The sequence below is a fragment of the Hippopotamus amphibius genome, chromosome 5 (genome assembly GCF_030028045.1).
Source record: "Hippopotamus amphibius kiboko isolate mHipAmp2 chromosome 5, mHipAmp2.hap2, whole genome shotgun sequence".
Classification (NCBI taxonomy): domain Eukaryota; kingdom Metazoa; phylum Chordata; class Mammalia; order Artiodactyla; family Hippopotamidae; genus Hippopotamus; species Hippopotamus amphibius.
In genome coordinates this window covers 135,952,733-135,977,305 of record NC_080190.1, presented here as the reverse complement: position 1 = coordinate 135,977,305, position 24,573 = coordinate 135,952,733, and the positions used below count along the sequence as shown (strand labels likewise).

Here is a 24,573-nt window from a genome sequence, read left to right as displayed (position 1 = left end):
AAAAGGACTGACCCTGTTTTCTTGATTTGGGTGATGTTGCAAATTTCCTTTGTTGGTTTCTTTAAATTGGAAAAGGGTAGGGAAAGGAGTGGGAATGGCAAGAACAGACCCTCGTTGCTTGGAGAGCCTTTGAGGGAACATCTAAGGCCAGAAAGTTAGGTGCTCAGGAACATCATTCCTTGGGGAGATGGAGGTGGCCTGTGCACGATGGGACCAAGAGAGACATTCTTCTTGGTCACCTGAACACGAGCTTCTTCCCCTCTTCCTTACCCGTTCATCCACCTCATTCATCAAAGCAGTTTAACGTGCATCCTTATCCCAGTTCTCCACTCTCACTGAGGATAACTCGCTTCTGTCATGGAGACAACAGAAGCAATGTCCAGAACAAAGGAGGCGGGCTATTGTGTCCTCACCTCCTCCCCTGCTCACTACCTCCAACAATCTCCAGCTTTGCTAGAGATCTGGGGTGACCTGTGGGCTTCTAGACGAGGAGTAGTGATGTTCTCACAGTTTCCTCCAACATTCTGTTAGGACCAAGCCTTTGAAGCAAAACCCATTAAAGCCTCGTCCCTACAACTGAGAAAACATAGCCCTATGAGTTCTGTGTTTTCTTTCCCATTTGAGCCATCTTATCCGCTAAGAGCGCTCAGTGCAAGAATTGGCATTCGTGGCAAGGGTGTGCGTTAGAGGTGCCTTGTATGGTTAGGGGTTCTTCAGTAGGAAGTAACATTTACTTCTTTTTAAATCTATTTTTCATTTCACACAGCGCCATGCATAGGATCAGTAACAGCTTTAGAAGCCACGATGAAAGACTGTTTTTCCTCTGTTGTTATATGCGTTAGACTAAACATGGACAGGAGACAGAACACTGGGGAGAGAGGTCTGGAGATGAGCGCGTGCTTCACGTTAATCTCCTGACTGATCCAGCCTGATTTCTGCGCCCAGCATGGTAGACCCCGGGTGGGAGACAGCTCGGTCATGTGGACATCAGTGGCCGCACGTCAAGGCGTGTGGAGTTCTGTGGGCCTTCCTTCCTTGACCTTTATCTCTTCTGTTTAGAGAGTGACCACATAGTATTTTTTAAAGGGAATAAAATGTGGCCTAGAAAGAGGAGAAGTTATTAAGAGTTACTCTTCTGTAAGAGCTCAAAAGATTCTTTGTGATTTTTATCTCCACAGGGAAACAAACGTTGGACAAAATACAACCAGATTCAAATGGCTTATCCTATGGAACTTTGCCTGATGGAAGTGACTCCACAAAGAGCCCAAGTGGAGAGAAGAAAGAGGTCTGAAATGCTGAGAGGGATGGCTGCTGGCCTGTTATTTGATACCACCTTTTAAAAAATTGCACATGTTCAGTTTGTGTCAGCAGCTATTTTATGCTGACATGTGCTCACATTTGTTTCAGTCCTTTACCCCACCTCCATGTCTATGGACAATCAGGGCCTTCCTGAGCTTTGACAGTCTAATGTTTTCATGGAATGTAATTTGAAGTGTTCCCCACACCCTGGACCTCTCCCTAGTGATCATCTAACTGGCTAGATCTTAATTAGAGCCTGGCTGCCCAAGCAGGAATGTCACAGAAAAATGTGCATTCACGATTTGGCTGCAGAACATATAGGTTGCTTTTCCCATACAGCTTGCAAGGTCAGTTGCTTTGCTTTAAAGAGACACGTTAGCCCCACAACCTTACTACTAAACAAGAGGTTTGAGAGCATTCATTTTTCCCGAGACATCTTTCATGAACCTTCCCATAAAGATTTCACCTTTCTATTCCCAAATTAAAGTGGTGAATCATCTTTTCTGAAAACTAGCCCTATCATAAATATTCTTTGAAAATTAAGGGTGTCTTTAAAATTGGAATTTATATCCCATTTGCTGATGGGGTATACCAAAACCAAAAGATCTTGGCTGCTGGACTTTTTAAGCTTAAAAAAGGAAAAATTTAAGAATTAGTACTGATTTTTTAAAATAAAAATGTAGACTCGGTGATGTTTTCTTCTGCCTATTATAGCTGAATTGAAACTGAAGAGAAACTTCATATCCTGTGCCTTTATTTGTTTAGATCTTTTAATTTATCAAGTGGGTTTTTATGTTTTAACTTTCAATATAAGTCTCAAAAATTATATTTAAATTCTTAGTGATATTTTCACTCACTCTGTTTCTTCCTCAAGTCATTACTTCAAGCTTTTGAATAAACTTCTTCTAGGTAAAAGCACAGTTATTATTAGAGAACTGGATTTCAGCCCTTTTAAATCTGTAGACATAGAACACAGCCAGGCGGTCCAACCTGCATCTAGGGAAGAAACCCAGGTGCTTCTGTGCCTGAATGGCTCTCCTGCTGCCATAGTCACATCGCTACTGAGATGCATTTGCAGGTAGAGCCCATAATAGTATGTTATTATTTATGATCTCCTAATATTTAAATGAGAAGAAAAGAGCTAGCCTACATTATCACCGACACTAAATAATAAGCCTCATCCTTCATTAAGGTTCATTTCAGAACCTTCAGATCACTTCTGATATGCCAGTCTAATATTTTGCCAGCATTTGTTTTGGTTGTTTAACTCAGAACTATTGAAACTATAACCTTAACTGTTTCAGGTCTTTTATCTTTGTTCTTTGTTATGACCTGCATTCCTAACCAGACCAACCAAACCTGGCCACAAAGATGAGATTCAAACCCATCACCAATGTATGAATAATAACCTAGAGCCCATGTCTGGCTTTTGAACTCCTGGTAACAATTCCTGCCATTGTGGAAATTGTCCCACTAATTCAAATAACGTAGTCATATAATTTATGTCATGTTTTACTGAATTGGTCCAACATGTTGGTATTGGAAGGCTCAGCTAAGAAATGTGTCTGGTGTCTTAAACTACAGATTTCTGGTGACTCTTAAAACTGGTTTCAAAGATTTGGAAAATAATTAGACAGAAGAGTTTTCCTTGAAGTGGGACTATATTTATAGCTACGGCACGTGGTTTTGCACATTGTAGAATTCTGCACAGATACAAGCAGAGTGCCAATACTTTAGTGGTTGCCAACATTTGCATCTTTTAAAAGTTGTAAGAAATGACATTGACTTAAGCACATTTGCGCGATCCAGCAATGCGTCAGAAGTTTAGGTAACATATAAAATATATTCAGACCTAATTTTTTACTTTCCATATTGCTTCTCCAAAGTAAGGTGAACAGGAGATTTACTTGTACTGGCTTGTAAAGATTTTTTAAATCACACACTGCATGACAACAACCAAAGCCAACCCAGTCCTTCTCTTTGGCATTGTGAGTTGGGGACCTTTAACCAACACTTGGCTCATCGGACTGTCTAGACCAGGGGTCTGCAAGCTCTTCCTGTAACAACACAGAGAGTAAATATTTGGGGGTTTGTTGGCCATACGGTGACTATCGCAACCACTCAGCTCTGCCATGGTAGCATGCAAGCAGCCGTAGGCGATATTTAAGCAAATAAGCATGGTTGGTGCCAGTAAAACTTTATTTACAGAAGCAGGTGGCCAGTTGGTGGGCTATCGTTTTCCAACCCTTGGTGTAGACTCCTCTGCTCTTGCTGTGCAGCTTCTTTCGTATTCCTTGGGCATTCAAGAGTTTAAAAAACAAACTGGATACACGGGAGTGTTAGCCATGTCTTGATATTTACATTCATATCTTGTTGTTTATGTAAGATACAGAGGCAATGAGTTCATCATTGGTGCCCCAGTTTTTCTCTCTTGAAGGCAGCATTTCTTCTGTGAGCAGCACTAACTGTATCGGAAGAGCCTCTCCAGTCCCACATTCCAAGTGGATAATTGCTTCATAAATGATGAACAGTTACCTCTCATGTAGTAGATTAAAGCAGAGGGTCTTACCAGCCGATTATTTTCAGTTTAAATGTTTGCTTGCCCTGCAACTCTACTACTTTCATCACCAGAATCACTTGAAGAAAATATAATAAAAAAATTTCTCAAGCAGTGACTCCAGAATGTAGTTTTCAACCCTGCAACCTATCCCCACAAGCTCCTGGAGATTCTATTTTGTGGAAGAGAAAGGGAAAAGACAGATTTCATAGATTAGTGCAATTTCACTGCTATTGAAGAATAATGGTGATAATGTGTAAGTCTGGTTCCAGAAGAAGCAGGTGCAATGGTGGACAAGGCTCAAATGGATAGAAGCATTGAGCCAAATTCCTGAAGCCAAGAACCCTCTTTATGCTCCTTGTTTCAAAGCACATGGCTCATCCAAGAGTGGTGACTATACACACTCCGCCACACCGAAGGCTGCCTCCTGATTGCCAATTTAATAGTGATATTATGGACATAAACATAACCAGTTATTAAAATGAACCTTTCCAGCACCCTTCCAGACTGCTTTATTTAAATTCCAGGGCTGGTTATAGAGCAGTCCTTGAACTGGGCAACTGCAAACCTAATGCACATGTCTGGCACCAGCCAATGTGAGTGCTTTAGTGAGGTTGCTAGATAAACACCACACAGTTTGAACTTTTAGAACAAGATCTCAGAATTGAACCCAACATGACTGTGTGGGGAATTTAGAAGCTGCTTCTAATTGTTAGACTCATCAACAGTCTGGCTCTTATTATGGCCATCTTGAAATAAAAAAAATAAAATTCCACAGATATGCGGTTTCCATGCAAATATAGACCAGTCTTGGGCTATTAAATGCAGTGTTTTAGTAATTGTGGTAAATTCAGGGAAGAGCCTTCCCACCCAGGAATTCTTGAGTCTGTCCCCTTTCTCACCAGCCTCAGGGTACCACACAACATGATTTCCCGTGCCAGGAGAGCAAATCAGTTACAGGAGCTGTGGTCCATCCAAGGAAACATTTTTTTTTTTCTTCTAGAAAGGGAGGGAACTCCGCCTTTAGTGTTGGTCCTTATTGGACTTAATGAGTCCCAACCACAATGTAAAAGAGGAATATCAATCCCAATATCAAATAAATGTGGTGTTTCTGGGTGCACGCAGCTGGGGCAGATGCCACCAAGAGTTTCACAGAGTTCCAGGCAAGATGCAAGATAGTCTCCATGTTCCAGGAAAGAATCTGCTTCCCAGGGAGCTGGCAAATGCGTTATGGAGAAGGAGCCCATCCGTTCCTCAGGGACCAGCACGCACGGACACAAGCCACTTTGCACATTTGAGCTGCTGCTATCCAGACGCTAGCTAATCTTTCCAGTGTGCATGCATCCTGCTTTTGGAGCCTCTTCCTACATGGTTCTAATTTGAAAACCAGCCTCAGCAACTTTCTGAGGCTTGGGCTCTACTCCTTCTGTCCAAAGCACCTCACCTAAATCTTCTGAACACTAAGCACGAAGGAGGAAATGAATCAGTTCAAGAACTTTTGATCCAGGGACTCAAAGCTTGAATTGTCTGCCTGGTTATAAACACTAACCCAATTACCACATGCCTGAAACAGCAAATATGCATTCATGTACTCAGATATAATTGATCACATATTATTTTCAATGTAATATGTTTAAAATTATTAGAAATATAAAAACAAATTAGACATGAAGACTAGCTCTTCAGGAACTTACTGTCTGGTCAGAAAACCAACAGCTTTCATCTGTTGAGCCCTTACTATGTAAGTCTTTTACTTCTGCTGTTCATTTAGTCCTTATAGTCTCTCTCTCAGGGAGGTCACTATCCCTACTTCACAGAATGCAAAACAAGGGCAAGAGGCAGGGCAGCGACTAGGGTAAGACAAGAGAGGCACCTAGGGCAAAAATATAAGGAAGCTCATGGAAGTCTCACCCTCAGGTTAGAGTCGGGGCCTCCTTCAACTGTGTACCCCAGGTGCCTCCCTGTGGCCTGGCCCTGGCAAGAGGAGTTAAGTAACTTGACAAGTGCCATTCAGTGGGCAGGTGGCAGAGCAGGGGTTTGAACCCAGGACAACTCTGCCGCCCACACTCTTAGCGCTAGTACCAACATCTCTAAACTGCACAATAGAATGTCAGGGGGCCTTAGGAGTCTTGGATAAAGGGCACGGGAGCCCAGAAGGGAGACGCGGCACTTTTAGCGAGGCAAGAGTCTTTAAGGGAATTGGGGATTGTACTGGATTAAATGGTGCCCTCCCTCCTCCGGAAAAGATATGTCCACCTCCTAACTCCTAGCACCTACGAATGTGACCTTACTTGGAGAAAGGGTCTTTGCAGATGTAATTAAATTAAGAATTTTGAGATGATATCATCCTGGGTTACCTGGATGGTCCCTATAACTAATGACGAGGGTCCTTGTAAGAAACAGAAAAGACACGAAGGCACAGAGGAGAAGGCCACATGAAGACGGAGGAGAGTATGGCCTAAAGCCACAAGCCAAGCCACAAGCTTAAAGCCTCCAGATACCAGAAGAGGTGAGGAAAGATTCTCCCCTGGAGCCTTTGGAGGGAGCACAGCCCTGCCAACTCCTTGACTTCAGCTTCTGGCCTCTAGAACTGTAAGAGAATAAATTTCTGTTGTTTTAAGTCACCAATTTGGTGGTAATTTGTTGTGGCAACCACAGGAAAGGAACGCAGGTATTGAGCTGGCCTTTGAAGCACATGTAGAATTTGGACATTAGAGGAAGCCTGTGAGCAAGAGGAGCTGAATAGCTCAAAGCAAACTTGGGAAACATCTGGAACGTGGGCCACATGAAGACAGATTGATAGGACTTGAAAGGCAGCTAAGAAGGCCTTGAGGGGCCAGCTCTGATAGAGACCCAAGAATCTGGACTCGATTTGGAAGGTAAATGATGGCATTGACTTCATTTCTGGGGGTGTGGGGTGGACCTAAGGACATCATCACTGTCTTTTCAAAAACTCACTTATCTGAATTTAATGACATTTCCCCTGTATCTTTCTTAGTCATTCATGGGTGATATCAGATGGCATAATAAGCATTAAGAAATAATGATTGAATTCAAGTTTAGCATCCGTGGCACGTCAGGTCCTATGAGAAATGGCCAAGTGTAGGAGGGACGTAGGCTGGACAGTGACCACTGAGATGGCCTGGTGGCAAAACAGCTGTGCCCAGAGGAGAATGAGCCGGTCAGCCAGAGCCGTGCACTCCAGAACCTGAATTGGGAGACGTGGAGAGAGCCAAGGAGGAGCAGCTGAAGCTGGAAGGCTCCCTAGAAGGGTGTGAAGGTAGAAAGACAGCTAAGGGCCACGAGCATGCCACCATTATTAGTAAATGAAAGTTATAGGGGAGAAGGAATCATGGAGTAAAAGAGCTAAGAGCCAAATCTGTTAGCAGAGGCAGGCAAGTAAGCAGCTCCTGCAAGAGAAGCAAGAGACTCAGAGGGGCTGACCAGGAGAGAGCCAAGGCCCAGGCCTGTGTCAAGAAGGCCCGGTGTGTGAGGCTCACCTCCTCCTCTCATGGGCACACTTACGCCAGCAAGCCCTTCCCAGCTGGCTGTAGAGAATATCCGTGCCCGGCCACCACCAGAGCCTGACTTTCCAAAAGAGATGCGTTAGATGGGGCCAGTAGCACAGAAATGGAAAGGATGAGCCTACTGGAGAAACACTTCATGAAGACCAAGAGGACATTCTTTGGAGTATTCACATTGTGGTGCAGACCCGTTCAACGGGCGTCCATAACGGTAGGGAGAAGGCTTCAGACAGGAAGCGGAAGAAGGTGGCCCCAAGAAAATGACCTGAAGTCCCTGGTAGATCCCAGGCTTGATGACATCATAGCCTTGCTATTTTTTTAAAGGTGTAGTAATCCTGAAATGTGGTGATTTAAGGATGGCCAGGGCATCTGCTGAGTAAGAGAGGGGATGAAGAAAGGGGTGCCGTGGGGAGCAGAAGACACAGGCTTCTCACCGTGGAGAGAAAGATCAGTCACCCCTAGTCACGCAGAAAGGAAAACCCAGGGAGCTCAACCACAGAAGAGACCTTTAAATGCCTCGTGCCTCGACTCTCTCCCCAGGGCCTGCAGATCTGAGTAGGTGGGCCTTAGGGCAAAACCCCTGTACTGCACCCCCCTCCCCAACCCCGTCGCTGGCCGTACCCCTAGGCCAAGTTCGCTCGGCCTCCAGGAGCGGTTGGGGCGTCCTCACAGATGCTGCGGCCACGGCCATCCTCTCCCTGTGACCTTGGCCACCTCCACGGTCAGCCTGGGAGACTGGTGTCCGGCCCGGCGCGGGGCTGACCCCTGTCCGCGGCCGATGGAAGCAAGGCTGCTGCAGAGAGGACAGCAATCTGTCACCCGGCACGGGCGCTCTCCCTCGCCTCCCGCGGGTCTGCTCGAAAGCAAAGCCCCTGCTTCCTGCCCGGCCGAGCCCTCCAAGGTCCCCCCAGAGGAGGACGGGGTCCAGACCACCACGGAGGAAGCTCAGCCTTGGCACTGCCTCTGCTCCTATTTGTTGTGCGCTCAGGAGTCTGTGGAATGCAGACTCATTTTCCACTGAAACAAGGGAAAGTAAAGACAGCACCAAACAAAAATAGATTCCTGGCGTTTGCTGTGTCCTGAGCACACTGCTCTTGGCCCAGGCCAGGGGCCCCACTGGACAGCTGGGCACGGAGCCCCCTCCAGAGAACACTGACAGGCGTTTCTTCCTCCTGCCTTTCTGTTTCCCTTCCTTTGGTTTATTTAGGGAGTCTGCCGGGTTCATTCCCAAATCGCCCTTTTCTCCCCCTATTTAGAGGGATGCCAATGGCTGGGTGCTCGTCTGCCTCTGACGCCCCGTTTTCCTGTTTATAAGATGGAGCTCGTTTTTCCTGGCCTGTTGGGCCTGAGGGAAGACGTGGGAGAAAGAGCAGATGACACATGTAAGAGGATGGCAGAAAGAGGGGACTTGAAGCCTGGCACCACCAAGGCCTCGCATCCCAAGAGTGTGGCGTCAAGAGCAAGGGCACAGGTGACAAGACGGGAGAAGCTCATCCAGACGGATGGAGCAGAAGTGCCCAGACGTCAGGCCTAACACATGTGCGACTTGAGCCCTTTCTGGAAACCACGGGACCATCAAAGGCATGTGGGGAGCAGGTCTGACTGGTGAAGCAGCCGCCCCCGGGTGGGCCTGGAATGACGGGTCTCTACTGCAAATTGCTGTTTGGCAGCCCACGTGCTAAACATGTTTTCTCCATCCAAAAGCAATGAGAACAGCCCCACTTTCCTGACTGATTTTTGCACCACAACAATAAAGTTAATAATGGAAAAAACATTTATCCCATGGCCAGGGACACTCCACAAGCAGCACATTGGATCTTCAGTATATCAACAGAAATTGCTGAGAGCAAACCGAAGCTTGTTAACTGATTTTTATGAATGATTGAAACAGCAAAGCAGATTTATTTAATTTCCATAATTTAAAAATTGACAATTACACAAATATCTTCCTAAAACCATCAGGATGAAAACCATCCTGCTCTTGAGAAGTGAATTGAAGATACAAAAAGCCAAACCAGGGACATCCCTGGTGGCACAGTGATTAGGAACGCCTGCCAATGCAGGGGACACAGGTTCGATCCCTGGTCGGGGAAGATCCCACATGCCGCGGAGCAACTAAGCCCGTGCTCCACAACTACTGAGCCCATGCACCTAGAGCCCGTGCTCTGCAACAGGAGAAGCCACCACAATGAGAAGCCCGCACACCTCAAAGAAGAGTAACCCCCACTTACCACAACTAGAGAAAGCCCGTGTGCAGCCATGGGAGACCCAATACAGTCAAAAAGAAAAAATAAAACTAAATTAAAAAAAATTTTTTTTAATTAAAGAAAAAAAAAGCCCAACCAGCATGCTACCGCAGGGTACTGCCATGGCTGAATTGTGTCCCCCTCCCCTCAAATATATTCAAGTCCTAAGGCCCACTACGTCAGAATTGGACTTTATTTGGAAATAGCGTCTTGACAGAAGTAGTCGAGTTAAAAATGAGGTCATTGGGGTGGGCCCTGATCCAATATGACTGGTGTCCTTATAAAAACAGGAAATTTAGACACCAAGAGACGCACCGAGGGAAGGCAGTGTGAAGACGCAGGGAGAAGACAGCCGTCTACAAGCCTAGGAATGAATGCCGGAGGCACCAGGAGCTGGGCGAGAGGCACGGAACAGAGGCTCCCTCACGGCCCTCAGAAGCAGCCAACTCTGCCCACACCTTGACGTTGGACTTCTAGACTCTGGAACGATGAGACAATACATTTCTGACCTTATGCCCGCCGTGGTCCTTTGTTAGAGCAGCCCTAGCAAACTAACACAGGGACTCTTGTCTCCCTCAGCTCCAGCATGTGCCCCGTGTGCTGTGACTGGGGAATCGACCGTGGTGAGAACCTTGCTGGGAAGCAGACCCCTCCCACACATCCACCCTGCAAGGTGAAAGGCAAGACCTCCTGTCCCCAAACTCTGGCAGTTGACACTTCCTCTCAGAACGTTACGTCTGGAGCACGGGCCCGTTTAAAATGTGGTCTTTTGCCACCAGCCAGGGTGGCATCCAACATCCAGTTGTAAAGGGGCCAGCATTTGCCAGAAGCCTGACCTTGGCCGTAGGTCCAGCCATGTGGTCTCACTTGGATCCTGTCTCTTTTCCCAACCTAATCCTGCAGTCTCTCCACTAATCCTGGGAGCCCCCAACAGACAGATCAGTGCAAGTCAATACAGAGCCGAGTGTGGTCACAACTCCTCGACCAGCATTTCCGCCCCTGCCTGACCACTGCCCCCCAGACATCGTGCTCTCAGTGTGTTCAAAGGCAAAGCCGTTGCCTCTTGCCTCTACTCTTTTCTCCACCAACTACTCGTCTTAGTGGCAGCCCGGTACTCCCTACACCCAGGCTGGTCCTCAGGGCTGCCTCCGACTCCAACCTTGGCCTACAGCCCGTCACTCCACAGTCAGCGTCCCACCTTCCCCGTCTCCCCAGACCCCCAGCCGCAGCCCCTGTGTCAGGTCCTCCCTACCTCCCACCTGAAATACCGCCCCAGCTTCCCCACTCGGCGGCCCGTTGTCTCCACCCCCTCTACGGTCCGCATGCCCTGTGCTCGCTGTGGGGTGGGCTGGGGGAGGCAGGAGAGGAAGGGTAGGTGGAAAAAGGCCTGATTCTGTCCCTACCTTTCCCACCTTCGTGCTTTGCCCAGATGCAATGCCTGCCCTCCTCGCCCTCCTGGGCCTGTTCCCAGTTGGAATCCATCCATCCTGCAAGGCTCATCTCTTAACACTTGAAGACTTTTATGATTTTATCAGCCAGATGTTCTCCTTCCCTCCTTAGAATTCCTTCTACATTTCATTTTCTTTTATTATTTTTTATTTGTGTGTGTGTACAACTCGGGTTATTCCATTTTGAGCCACAGTCATCTGTATGTTCATCTGATTTCTCGTATTCAGCTGCTGCTCTTTATTCACTGGGCTCATCTCTACCTCCACTGCATCCACCATCGTCTGCCACTGCATTATCGCCACAGACTTCTAACTGGTCACTGCATAGAAAAGCCGAAGTCAGGTGGCTTGATGTGGTCTGATGTCCACAACCTCTCTGCCCCAAGGGCCCCCTCCTGCCTTCTTCTCTGACTCCTCCTCAGCCTCACTGCCTCCTCCGTACTCCTTGAACACATCATGCACACTCCTGCCTCAGGGCCTTTGCACATGCTGTTGTTTCTGCCAGGCTAATTCCTGAAACCTAAATCAAGGAGGCCTACTCTGAGCACCTGATTTAATATTGCAGCCACTCCACCTCCACCCAGCACTCTTAGTTTCCCTTACCTCTTTCTCTTCATACCATGGCTTACCTCCTAAAACACTCTACAACGTATGCAATTTATCATGCTTATTTTTCATCATCTCCCTCTCCACCCCAACCTGCCACGCTGTGAGCTCCTCAAGAACAGGAATCTCTGTTATGCTCACTGATATATCCCACGTGCCTGATACGTGGTAGATTCTCAATAAATATTTGTTTCATAAATGAATCTCTATATTTTGCCTGTACAGAGTAATGACAGTCACTAGGTTCCCAAATCATGCTTTTTTTTTTTTTTTTTTTTAAGCATAACTGCCTGGTTGCTTGGCTGCTCTTCACTGTGCTGCCATGGAAACCAAAGCCCAGGGACAGGTTGTTTCTCATCAAGTCAGGCAATGTGTTTCACCCCCCAGGGAACCCACAGATGTGGGCCCATGCCCTCCACAACCTGGGGCAAGGATGCCCTGGCCAGTCAGCTGGAAGTACCCAGGATGCCCATGGGTACACACCCCTTCCAGCTCAGCAGGCGGCCTCGGGATTTCCCTGGGAGCCCCATGGTGTGAGTGGTGAAGACTCCCAGGAGGACTCACCCCTGCCTGAAGTGTGCCCACACAGACCACACATTCCAAATGTTCCCACTGCCTCGCCCAGGCATCGTTTTTCTCTCTCCCCCACACTAGCAGGCATTTATGGTACATTTTATATATATTACTTCCAAGCCTCACAACATTGCAAAGTACCAGTTATTACTCCTCCTGTCACAGATGAGGGGACTGAGGCTCAGGGAGTCTAAGCTGCCTCGCCTTAGGTCACAGAGCAAATCAGTGGTAGGTGGCGTTGAATGCAGGCACCAACGCCTGCAGCCTTTTCACACGCCCAGCCGCTCCCACCTTCTCCATTCTCTGCGCTCCGCTGCTGCCTTGTCTCAGACCCTGTGCCTGCAGAAGAGGGCAGAGGGCGAGTGGTGGGCACCGGAGCAGTCGCAGAAACCCCAGAGCCCACTCGTCACAGGCACACACTCAGCTCGGTGTGGCCTAGGGAACATTGTATCACTGGAGTGGTTTTCCGCAGGCAGCTGAGCTCTCTCTGGAGGTCTTTAAAAATAACAACAAATAAAAGATAATTCCTTCTCTCTGGAATGACGTAGGTGTGGTCATGCCTTTTAAAAGCAGAGATTAGTTGACCCCTAATCGTCCTGTTTAGCTTTATGACTATGATGAACCGTTACTGGACAGGGGGACTCACTGCTTGGAACATTACTAAATGTTTTTAATAACGTTGCCAACCCAAGACCAAACCCTGACCCATCGCTGCAGTAAAGGTCCATCATCGCTGGAGAGAGCACGCTGGGTCATGGAGGGTGGAGGTGGGAGAGCGGGGACAGCCTGTTTGTTCCCAAGGATGGGACTTGGTGAGTCATAGAACAGCTCAGGGAGGGGTGGAGGGCTTGAAGATTTATCTCAGATGAGGTCCGGGGAATAAAGAAGAAAACAATGGCAGCGAGACCAGAGCCACAAGGATAACAGTTCAGCCTAAAAACTGCTTAGGAAAGGGACATGGAGACCACGTGGTCATCGGCATCCACACAACACGTATAATGTGCAAACCACAAGCACACAAAGAGAACACCCAGCGTGTCTAAGATGATCCGAGGAACTTGTCTCGGGCTATATCCAGAAGCGACCAAGCACCTATTATGTGACTCCGAGATTAAACATTTTTTTGTGTGTGGTCAGGTTATTGCTTGATGGTTCCCCTGACAATATTTCTCCCCCACTTTTTCTAAGAAACATCAGTCTCCAATAAAACTTTTGCACTCCTAACTCAAATCTCTATATCTGCTTCCTGGAAAACCTAACAAGCACAACCTCCTTAGGGGGGCCTTCCCTGCTCGCCGACAACGCTACATAAACTACAGCCCTTGCCCTAACGCCCTCTTTTCAACCCTCCTACAAATTTCTACTATTGTTACATACTTATGTTGGTGTTATTTAAACATTAAATTGAAGGTCCACCAGGGCAAAAACTGGTAGGCAGTGAAAAACAAGAAGGACCTACAGAGGAGAACAGGACCCAGTAGCCACCTTCCAGGAGCCGCAAACCAGTCATGGGGACATGCAGGGTGACAGAAGGAAAGAGAATGGACAGGCTCTCAGAGGGCAGTAACGCTGATGGCCAAGTGTGAGATCCCGCAGCAGCTGGCCGGCTGGCCTGCGGCCTCGGACACTGCGGGTGTTGACAGCACTCTATCACCTCTACCCCCACCAGAATCCAGGGCTTTTTGTATCGGAAAGAAGGGTGGAGTTCATGCTGGGCAAAAGAAGGATGAGAGTGAGCAGGGGAAGGTCCTGGCTTCCGGCTGTGACACGCAGGCGAGAGCCACGCCCCGGGAATGCTGCTGGGTCCCACGGCAGCGTGGCTTGTGCACAGAGTTGCCAAAGGTGTCACAGGCAGGGGGTGGTGGTCTCTCTTCTGCGCCTGCGCGGAAGCCGCGCTTCACCAGCTCCTGGGGATAAGCGGACTCAGCAGCCCGCACATTGTGCTCCCACGTAGGGCTGCAGCAACAGAGCAGCGGCGAGGCTCCTCCCAGTGGGAGCGCGTGTCCGGGACAGGACCTGCGACCCTGCGGCCCTGGCCAAGGGCCTGGTGTATAAATTCAGCTGAAGTCACCTTGGGAGGGAGGAGCTGAAGGCCCTGCACGGGCAGATGGGGACATGAGGGGACGGAGACGCAGGCAGGGGGCCTCTGCGATAAAAGGCTCCGGTGCTCAAGACCCCAGCCCACTCCCTGGGCCACTCAGAGTGTGAGCCGCAGCGTGTCCCCGCCCCCTGTGACCTCTGTCCAGCCCCGCGTTCAGGCTGCTCCAGCAACACGGGCCACTTGCTGTCTCTGAAAATCTCCCGATGCTCCCACCTCAGGGCCCCTGCACTGACTGCTCCTCTGCCTAGAACAGTCCTCCCCTTGGAATCACCCACTCAGCCCTCGCCTCCCGCAGGCCTTTACCAGATGCCACCTCTTCAGCGACGCCTTCCTGACTCACCGACTAAAACTGCAGCCACCTCCTGACTCGCTCTCCCCTCCTCTTCTGTGTTTCCCTCACAGTACCTCTTGTTAGCAAATATTCCACTGAATTTATTTTACTTATTTTGGTTAATGTTCACCTCCCCAACCAAAATGTAAGCTCCCTGAGGGCAGGGATTACTGTCTGTTTTGTTCCTGCCAACTCGCCGGTGCTTTGTACTTACAAGTCATTGTTGAACGAATGAATGAATGAATGAATATGTGAACAAAAGAGAGAAAGGGAGAAATGTCACATGGTCCCTGCCCCAAGGCCCTGGCTGTCTGGTTGAGGAGGTCGTTTTGCTTAGAACATCTTAGGAGCAGCACAAGCTCATTTCTCTTGTCAGATGTTTAAAAATGTGGCAGCATTTGCAGCCCTACCCTCCAGATTCCAAGCAGAAAATCCCGTTGATCTCAGTCCTTTATTCCAAAACAGTTATGGCCCATGACGGAGACTCTGAGGGCCTTGGGAGGAGAGTCATCTGCTGCCTTGTGTTCCTCATCCAAACCAGCCAGCCTGGAGGCCGGGGCAGATGCTGACAGCAAGCAGAGCCGACGTGCTGGTGGTGCTGAGCACTGGGGCAGCCGCTGAGGAATGCTGGCAACACCCAGGCGTGAGGCACGCAGAGCAACACTGAGGCGGTGAAGGGGAAGCCTGGCAATAGGGCAACAGTATGGAGCACATGTGGCAGCAATGTGATTTTAAAATGCTCCCAGATCACATGGCATCAAGCCTTGCCCCAAGAGTGGACAGCATAGTTCCAGGAAGGGTCTTAATGTCTGAAATTCTACCATTTGAGTCCTGTCTATATTAGTTAGCTAATGCTGCATAACAAATCACTGTAAAACTTAGACACGTAACACCAATAGTCATTGATTCTCTCTCATCATCTCTGTGCATAGGGAATTTAGGAGCAGCTTGGCTGAACAATTCTGGCTCAGAGTCTCTCATGAAGTTACAGCTGGGCTCCAGTTAAGGCTGCAACTATCTGAAGGCTTGGCTGGGATTGGAGGATCCACTTCCAAAGTAGTTCACACACATAACTGGCAAATTGGTGTTGGGCTGTTGGCCTGGGGACTCTGTTCCTGCCCATGTGGGCCTCTCCACAGGATTGCATGAGTCTCCTCCTGGCATGGAATCTGGCTTCCTCCAGAGCAAGCAATCCAAGGACCAAAGCAAAAGCTGAAATGCCTTTTTGACATAGCCTTGGAAGTCACCCATCGTCATGTCTACCATTGTCTATTCATCACACAGGCCAGCCCTGACTCAATGTGGAGAAGGGCTACATAAGGTGTGAATACCTGAGGGTGAAGATTATTGGGAGCTCGCTTGGAAGCCAATTAGCACTCTATTTTTTGTGACATCAAGTCATATCCCAGGGTTGGCATACACGGGTCTCTGGTTCCAAGCCTGAGTTAGGATTGGAGCTTATGTAGCTGTGTTGCCCAGATCTCATTACTGAAACTTCCTGTGCTTCTGTTTTTCATCTGGAATGTGGGTCTAATGATACCAACCTGGGGATTCAAGGATTAAGTTAGGTAACTGTCTTTGTTGGTTTGGACTGGCAGCATAAACAACAGATACTTATTTCTCATAGTTCTAGAGGCTAGGAAGTCCAAGATCAGGATGTCAGTGAGGTAGGTTTCATTCTGAGGCCTCCTGTTTTGCCATGCAGGTGGGGCCATCTTGCTGGTGCTCATATGACCTCCTCTTTGTGAGCGTGTAGGGTGCCAGCAAGCACTCTGGTGTCTCTCCTTACAAGGGCACTAATCCCATCATAAGGGCCCCACCCTCATGACCTCATCTGACCCTAATTAACTCCCAAAGGCCCCATCTCCAAATACCATCACATTGGGGGTTAGGGCTTCAACACCAAAATGGGGATTGGGGGCAAGGGTAAAAACGTTCAGTCCATAACAGTAATGTACACTGAGGAGTGCCTGTGTGCCAGGTGCTAATTCCCTGGCCCTCATGACCTCCCTCTACCCTCCTTACACCCCAGCAGGGTGGCAGGACAGCTTCATGGCTAACAGCCCAGCTCAGAAACTACCCGCCTGACATATAGAACATGCCAACCAGTATTTGTCATTACTTGCTCTACTTTATGAACAAGGAAACTGAGACAAAAGAAGACAAGAAGCTTGCCAGAGGGGTGAGCTGGCTGTCAGTCTGGGCTCCCCAACTCTTCTGCCACGGGGAAAGTGCTTGGTGTGATTCCCAGCATAAGGCAGAGAGATACTGAATGGGGTAGTGAACAGCAGTGAGCCTGCTGCTGACAACCATGGTTTCCTTCTCGCTCGGGCAGATGTCTGGCCTCTATTGCCTGGGCACAGAGGGACATCCCACAGGGGTCCCTGAGCCACGCCCACCTCTGCAAATGGTTGTGTCACCTTCCACCCTCCCCAAATCCTACCAGTCATGGCCCAATTGAAAGATGCAGCTTCCTCAGCTGGTGCTGATGTGGGAGCTTCTGGCAGCCAAGGGAATTCAGGTGTCTGGCATGCAGAGCGGCCTTGGCTGTGGTGTGGCTCCAGCCTCCTTCCTAACCATTCCCTGAGCTTCCCATCAGGGGTCAGCTGCTCAGGCAGTGCTGGGCGAGCTCCCGTGCACCTTAATCTGTGCTCCTCCCTGTTAGACCTAAGCGGTACGTGTTCCAAGGGCTGGTGTGAAGTCTCCCCGAATCACTCCCCATGCACCCGCTACACACACATGCACGTGCGCACACACACACACACACATCCCTCCACAGGGTGTCCCCCCTCATCTTTGTCTTCCAGTTATTAGAGCATGTGTGTTCTCTCTCTCACCAAACTGCAAGCTCCCTGCAGGCAGAAACCAAGAGAACATTGTGTTCTGAGTGTTCAGAGACATGCCAGGCTCCGAGCACTCGCTCCAGGAATGTTTATCAAACTGGATTGAGTTGTTGGAGTGAAATCCAAAGCTCTCAGGGAATCTCATTATCGCCTGAGCAGAGCCAGAAACGCCAGGGTAAAGGAATGTCTCTGTGTCCCAGACACTCACTTCAGGCCTCCCTGAGGGCGGGAAGGGGAGATCAATCAACACCAAGGGTTTAAAACCTTGGCTTTTTTCTTTTTTTCCCTTTAAGGAATGTTTATTGTTATAACTGGCCCCAGTATCTTAATTCCCACAAAGACGTGTCACCTCCAGTCTCTGTAATGTCAGAATGTCAGGTAACCTCCCTGAAGTCGCTTTTTAACCTCTATGTCAGCCATCAACACCCACAAGGCGGGCGCAGCACAAAACTGCAAGAGGGGGAGGTATAGTCACCCCTCTTCCTGCCTCTCTTGTTTCTATATATATGCAAAAGAATTATCAGAAATAAAACCATTGTCTCTGGCGCTCAAGCTAAATCTTGCAAAGATGACGTCTTGCTGCTCCCTCTGTAAACCGCCCGGGAGCGGCTTGTCTCCAGAGCTCTGTTACCCTCAGAAACAGAGAGAACAGCATCATCTCTCTGTGTCATCCTTCTTTCACCTGCTCATTTGCTGCTCTTCAAATTTTCTCCCAAAACATCTTTTTTTGTTGTTGTTGTAAGCATAACACTTTGCTAAATAACAGTGGAGAAAAATAGCTTCTTTAAGAAATGCAGCCCTTTTAATTTCCCAACATGCAGATTCTTTTACATGAGTCCTTTCTTTTGGGACACACAATGTTCTGCAAGCTCTGTGTATCTATAGAGGTGATTTCATATTTAGAACTTGTGTCAGAGCGCAGTTCATAGGTGTGTACACTCCTGTATGTGTACATGTACGTGGACACGTGTGCATTGTGTAGATGGGTATATGAAAACACATGCCTGTGGTTTTGTGGCAGTTTATCTCACCAAATATGCATGTACTCCTTACATTTCTTAGCTCCCCTTGCCTTTTGGGGGGGCCAGATGCTAGTTTTGACCAATGAATTGTGAACAGCAGTGACTTCTGGGCCAGGGCAGCCCATGTATCTGTGTAGTGGAAGCTGTTATTAACTGAATGTTTGTGTTCCCCCCAAATTCCTATATTGAAGCCTTAACCCCCAATGTGATGGTAGTTGGTGGTGGGGCCTTTGGGAGGTGATTAGGCTTAGATGAGGTCATGAGAGTAGGGCCCCCAAGATGGGATTAGTGCCCTTATAAGAAGAGGAAAGAGATCAGCGCATCTCTCTCTCTCTCTCTCCTCTTCTCTCCTACATGAGGACACAAGCAAGAAAGTGGTCGTCTGCAAGTCAAGAAGAGAGTTTCCTCACCAGGAACCAAATTTCCTGGCACCTTGACCCTGGACTTCACATCCTCCAGAACTGTGAGACATAAATGTCTATGGTTAAAGCCACTCAGTCTGTGATATTTTGTTCCAGCAGCCTGAACAGCAGTCTTGGAGAGATGTATTCTAGATGAAATAGCTTTGAAGTGGAAGAAGGCTATGGCTGTGATGTGAAATATAACTTCTGTTGTTTTATGCATTTTGATTTCAGGGTTGACCTGTTGCAGCAACTAGCATCACCTTACCTCTAAAATTATGACCTGTTGCAGCAACTAGCATCAACTTACCTCTAAAATAATGCCAAGTGCACAGGTTGTTGTTAGGACTGAATTAGGTAATCACTGTTAAAACAAATCCTGCATGCATTCTTGCTAAAGCAACTCAAATTCAGCAACTGCCTAAATAGCACATTCTACCTGCCTGGAACTGTGCTGGATGCTAGGGATTTAAGTCCAAGGAGCCTGCCCTCAGGGACATTTTAGTCTAGCAGGGCAGACCTGTAAACAGACAGATGACTGTATGTGGCAAATGTCCAATCACTGGAGAGCACACAATACACAGGAGGGAGTGGTTAATTCTGGAGGCTTCAGGAAAAGTGACACAAAAAGGGTAAATGGGTAGTGATTTGACAAAGAACTAGAGCTTGCCAGGTTAGAGGAAGAAGAAGGCTGCCCCAGGTGACACAGGGATTGGTCATGAACGATAGGATGTGCTTAGTGAGGAAGGCACATTCATCTAAGCCCTAGGGGTCCCTGCCTCCACTTCCTATGGGCATGGGTCACTCCCAGAGAGCAGGCAGGGCTGGTGGGGGTCTGGGAAAGCATGAAGTTAGTTCTCATTTGCTGGTGGTACAGAAAATACAAGTTTTAATTTTTTTTAAGGCCACAGAAAACTGTCCCGTTTTCTTCACACTCATTTTGAAGGGAGCAGCGGTACCCGCGCCTGCCTCCCCAGGTGTACTGTGAGCTCCTGGGGGGACAGGGACAGACCTGGTCATCTACGCCCCTCGGTTCCCAAAGCCCAGGGCCTAGTCTGTGGCCAGAACTCCTCCAACGCCTGTTGAATCCACAGGCGTGTAAAGCTCACCCGGTTCCCGGGCTGCAGCGCTGGACAACAAAACGGAACGCCGCTCCCCGGCCCTCTTTGCGGAACCTCCGACCACCGCGTGTGCGGGCTGAACTGCGGCGCCTCTCCCGGGGACCTAGGGGAGCGCCTGTGTCGGTCCACGGCGCCACCCCGCGGTCAGGCCCGGGAACTGCATCGACTCGCACTGCCGGACCCCTCTCTCGCCGGCGTGGTCACCCTCATCCCCACAGTTTTGAGGGAAATAGGGGTCCGGAGCCCGTCGTCCTTAGCCCCACCTCCTTCCCCCTGTGAAGTCTCTGAGAATAGACAGGCAATGCTTTGGCTTCGATTATGTTGGCCTTTGATACCTAAGCCCCTATTTGCGAAGGGCCTATTAAAGGGACGTGCTGTGACAACCCAGTTAAGGACTGCGACAGGTGTGGGTTGGATCCCAAGTAGCTGTGTGACTCCGGGCATTGCCTCACATCACTGAGCCTCAGTTTACCTCCCTATAAAATGCATATTATATAACTCAGAATTGCTGTGAGGATGAAAGAACATAAGCCGTGTGAGACAAGCTAAGGCTCCGTGAGTGGCACACAGCAGGTGCTCGACAAACATGAACACAACGCATCTGAGCTGCTGTGGCTGCACTGGCGTCTCCCTTCAAGATGGTGAGGTGGACGTTACTATTATTTCCATTTTGTTGACAAGAACACAGTGGGTCTGATCGCTTCAGGGACCTGCCCAGGGCTTTTCAGTGAGGGAAGGCCAGGACTTGAACCCAAGCCTTCTTGTTCTTGCCAGCATTCCAGGCAGCTCCTCGACAGACGAGATGCAGAGGGCAGAACTGCCGGAGAAGAGTTGGGGAGATCACAAGAGGAAGAAAGAGGACATATAGGACTTGAGTGCAGTGTAGACCTGCTCCATTCCCATGTGGATGTTAGAGCCTTCTTGGAAAAAGTTTTAGTTTAAAAGTTGGTCCTGGACTTCCCTGGTGGCAAGTGGTTAAGAATCCACCTGCCAAAAATGCATGAGACAGGTTCGATCCCTGGTCCGGGAAGATCCCACATGCTGCAGAGAAACTAAGCCCATGTGCCACCACTACTGAAGCCTGAATGCCCTAGGGCCCATGAGCCACAACTACTGAGCCCACATGCCTCAACTACTGAAGCCTATGCACCTAGAGCCCATGCTCCACAACAAGAGAAGCCACCGCAATGAGAAGCCCGAACACCACAACAAAGAGTAGCCCCCATGCGCCGCAACTACAGAGAAGCCCGGCAGCAGCAATGATGAGCCAACACAGCCTCCCCCCACCAAAAAAAAAAAAAAAAGTTGGTCCTGAGAAGCACCTGGCCCTGTCAGGAAACCTGGGCTCCCGTCCCGGCTGTTACAGAGCAGCTGTGACCGGGTGACAGTGCAACGTCCCCTCCTTGGCAAAATGAGCAAGGGGGTCAGCCAAGACGTGTCTCAGGGCCTTTCAGCTCCCAACCTGTCCCCCCACAGCCTGCCTTGCAGAGGCCCCGCACCTGTGTAGGGCAGGGGTCATCACCGTTGGCCCTCAGAGACCTGAGCTGGAAGGAAGAGAGGACACAGAACTCTGGCCTGGGGGTGGGAGGGTGACAGATGGAAAGAATAACTCTTGACGCGCACTTGTGAGCAGGAGATTAACATTAATCCTCGCTGGGACTGCAGAGCTGGGCCCGCAGAGGCCCACACAAGTGGCCGGGGGAGCAGCAGGCTTGGAGGGATGCAGGAGGGGGAGCCGGGCCCACTGACTCGGGGGCAAAATGAAAAGAATTAGATGAGCTGAGGCTTCGAAGACCACCACTGGGGAGAGCGCGAGGAGAGGCAAGTGCTCTCTGGTTCAGAAAGACAGCGTGGTGCCGTACACCCATTCTTTGTGGGTGGAGGGTGGCTGTGGTTTTTATAGCTTTGCTTTTGGCTAATGTTTCAAAATACGAGCGGGCCAACTGGGAGATGTAATCATGTGCCTTTCATGCATGCCTATCCATGGCAAGATGAATGGTTTGGGCGGTGCTCAAGTCGTAAATAACAGCGGCATATCGGGGCAAAACGCAAGAGGGAGAAAAGCAAGTAAAGTAAAACTACTGTGAGTGCAGGGCCATCTTTCCTAGGAAAAAGTCAGGATGAGGAAAACTTGATTCCTATGCCAGGCCAAGAGCCAAAGAACACTCTTCACGTGGCACCAAAGGAGCAAGTCGCTGACCTCGAATGGCTTCAGGACAAGCCCACGTCCTGATTCATGCTTGTGTCTGTGCCTGGCACAGAACAGACACGACTCTGATGGTCTGAATGGATGTAGGACGCGGGGCAGCACAGCCTGACACGAGGCTGTGAGCTCAGACTCCATGTCAGCTGACTTGGGCCCAGACCCCAAATCTGTGTCTTTCCAGAAAATTACTGAACTTCTCTAAACCTCAGTTTCCTCATCTGTAAAATAAGGGTGTGGTTGTAAACAGTACCTGGAATATCGCCCACAAAGCCTGGTGTGCAGTGAGCGCTCTGTCAGTGCCCCTTCATTGCTGCTAATGACAGAAGGAAGTAGCTGGAAACTGAAAATCTATCCCACAAGCCACGCTGTTTTCACACCACAGGGAGATACAGGCTGAGGAGGCATTGGGGACGGTGATGAGGGAGGCATTGTGCTGGGGTTTGGGGATCCCTAGCTATCCCTGCTCCCCTCTTTCCTCTCTCCACTCCCCCTCAGACTCGAGGAGGTGTCCGCGGATTCAGGCTGCAAACGTGGCAGACATGCAGCCCACGGCCACCCTCACCTCCGGCCTCTGGGAGGGCGGGGTGGGAAGAGCCATCTGTGATGGAAAACAAATCCCAGATCCCAACCCTCACGGACCCCAGGCTGAAGGCCAGCGTCCCCTTGGTTTCCCTGCCTTCCCCGCCGGGCGTTCCCCATCCCCAGTGTGTTCAGCTGAAGGAAGGGCAAGCTTTTAGGAGAGCCAAGCTCTGCCCTTGGGAAAAAACAATTCCTACCTTCTCTCCTCTCTGTTCCAAAGGGATAGCTCTGCCTGCCACAGAGAGGCAGAAAACCATGAAGGACACATGAAAGAATTTAATGGGATGAGATACTTAGGCTTTGCAAGAGAGCCAAAGTTCCAGGAGGACCCTCTAAGGAAATCTTTCTTTTGGTTTGGCGCCTCCTGCCGCCTTGTAAGATCTCAGCCGGGCTGGGGTGCCTAGAGGTCTTCAGCTGCCACCTCCTGCCTCAGTGCTCTGTGCTCTGGGGCCGGTTAGTGCCAACACAGCTGAGCTCCTCTCCACATGAGGTGCCACCACAGATGCCCCCGCCAAGGCGCCCACGGCGAGGGATTGGAGCTGCTTCTCGAAGGCCACTCAGGCTTGCGTAGGCGTGATGTGGGTGGACAGGACCGACTCGGGGCATCCGAGACGCCTGATGAGACCAAATGCAGTCAGACACTCTGACTTCTCTCCGTAGACGCTTTGGGCTCCATCTCTCAATAGCATCACCAGGGAGTCAGGACCTGGCATCTCAGGCACAGAATCCAGCGATTAATGGCTGAGGGGCTGAGGCAGAACACCTTCCCAGGCGCCACTGGAGCGTCCCCAGTGGGAGCTTGCAGGGCCTGGCAAAGTACCCATGAGTTACTTAAAGGGACATCCATTAGATGTTGGACAAAAGACAAGTTCCTGACCAGAATATTCAGAAATTAGAAACCAGGCCTGTTTAAAACACACACACGCACACAAGAAAAAAGCAAAAAACCTTAGGCCCTGCTAATTCATAACACCCCAAAAGAGTGACATTCAAATTTGAGAAAAGTCAGTGAGCGGCAAAAATATCAGAATCTCAGAAGTGGAAAAAACCCAAAAGCTGCCTGTTCTGGTGATTCTCCGACATGATCCCACAAATAGCCCATGCTGGAATCATGAAGGGAGCATAATAAAAATTACAGATTTCAGGGCCACCAAGCCTCGAAATGTATGTTTTTATCAATCTCTCCAGATGCTTTGGTTGACAACCAGGTTTAGCAACCACTGACTTGATCTGCTGCTCCTGCAAACTTCCTGTGGACACAAATCCCCTAGGGACTTTGTTCAAATGCTTCAGGAGGTCAGGGGTGCGGCCTGAGACCCTGCATTTCTAATGCTGATGCTGCTGGTCTCAGGACCACATTCTAAGTAGTTAAGAGGTCTCTCTGCAACCTCCCCTATACTGAAACCGACAGAACGCGTCTCACGCTTTCCTAGAGCGTAGGTTCTTCTGTCTCAGTGCAGAAGGAATTCAGCAAGAGGCAGAGTGACAGGTAAGGAAAGAGTTTATTAGTACAGGACGCTTGTGAGATACAGGTGGGCGGGCAAAGGAGTGCCTCCCCAAGAACCGAGTGGGCTACAGTTTTATAATCAGATGAAAAGCGAGGAGGGGGAGAAGACCACCTTCTTCCTCACTCTTGAGTAGACGTCACACTTCCATCATCCGCTCCTCCTCTGCGTCGGAGAGGGGAGTTTTCTTGTCCCTACGTGGTCAAACTGG

At 49.3% G+C, this 24,573-nt stretch overlaps 1 protein-coding gene across 7 annotated transcripts in view; it reads left to right on the top strand.

The window, feature by feature from the left end:
* NIPAL2 (NIPA like domain containing 2) overlaps positions 1–1,988 on the top strand; it is a 70,360-nt gene extending 68,372 nt beyond the window's left edge. For all 7 annotated transcript variants that reach the window (XM_057735161.1, XM_057735160.1, XM_057735157.1 and 4 more), the window contains one exon: positions 1,179–1,988. In XM_057735161.1, coding sequence (XP_057591144.1) covers positions 1,179–1,291 — 113 coding nt within the window. In that variant the 3' untranslated portion in view covers positions 1,292–1,988. The remainder of the gene's footprint in view (positions 1–1,178) is intronic.
* The last annotated feature ends 22,585 nt before the right edge of the window (positions 1,989–24,573 follow it).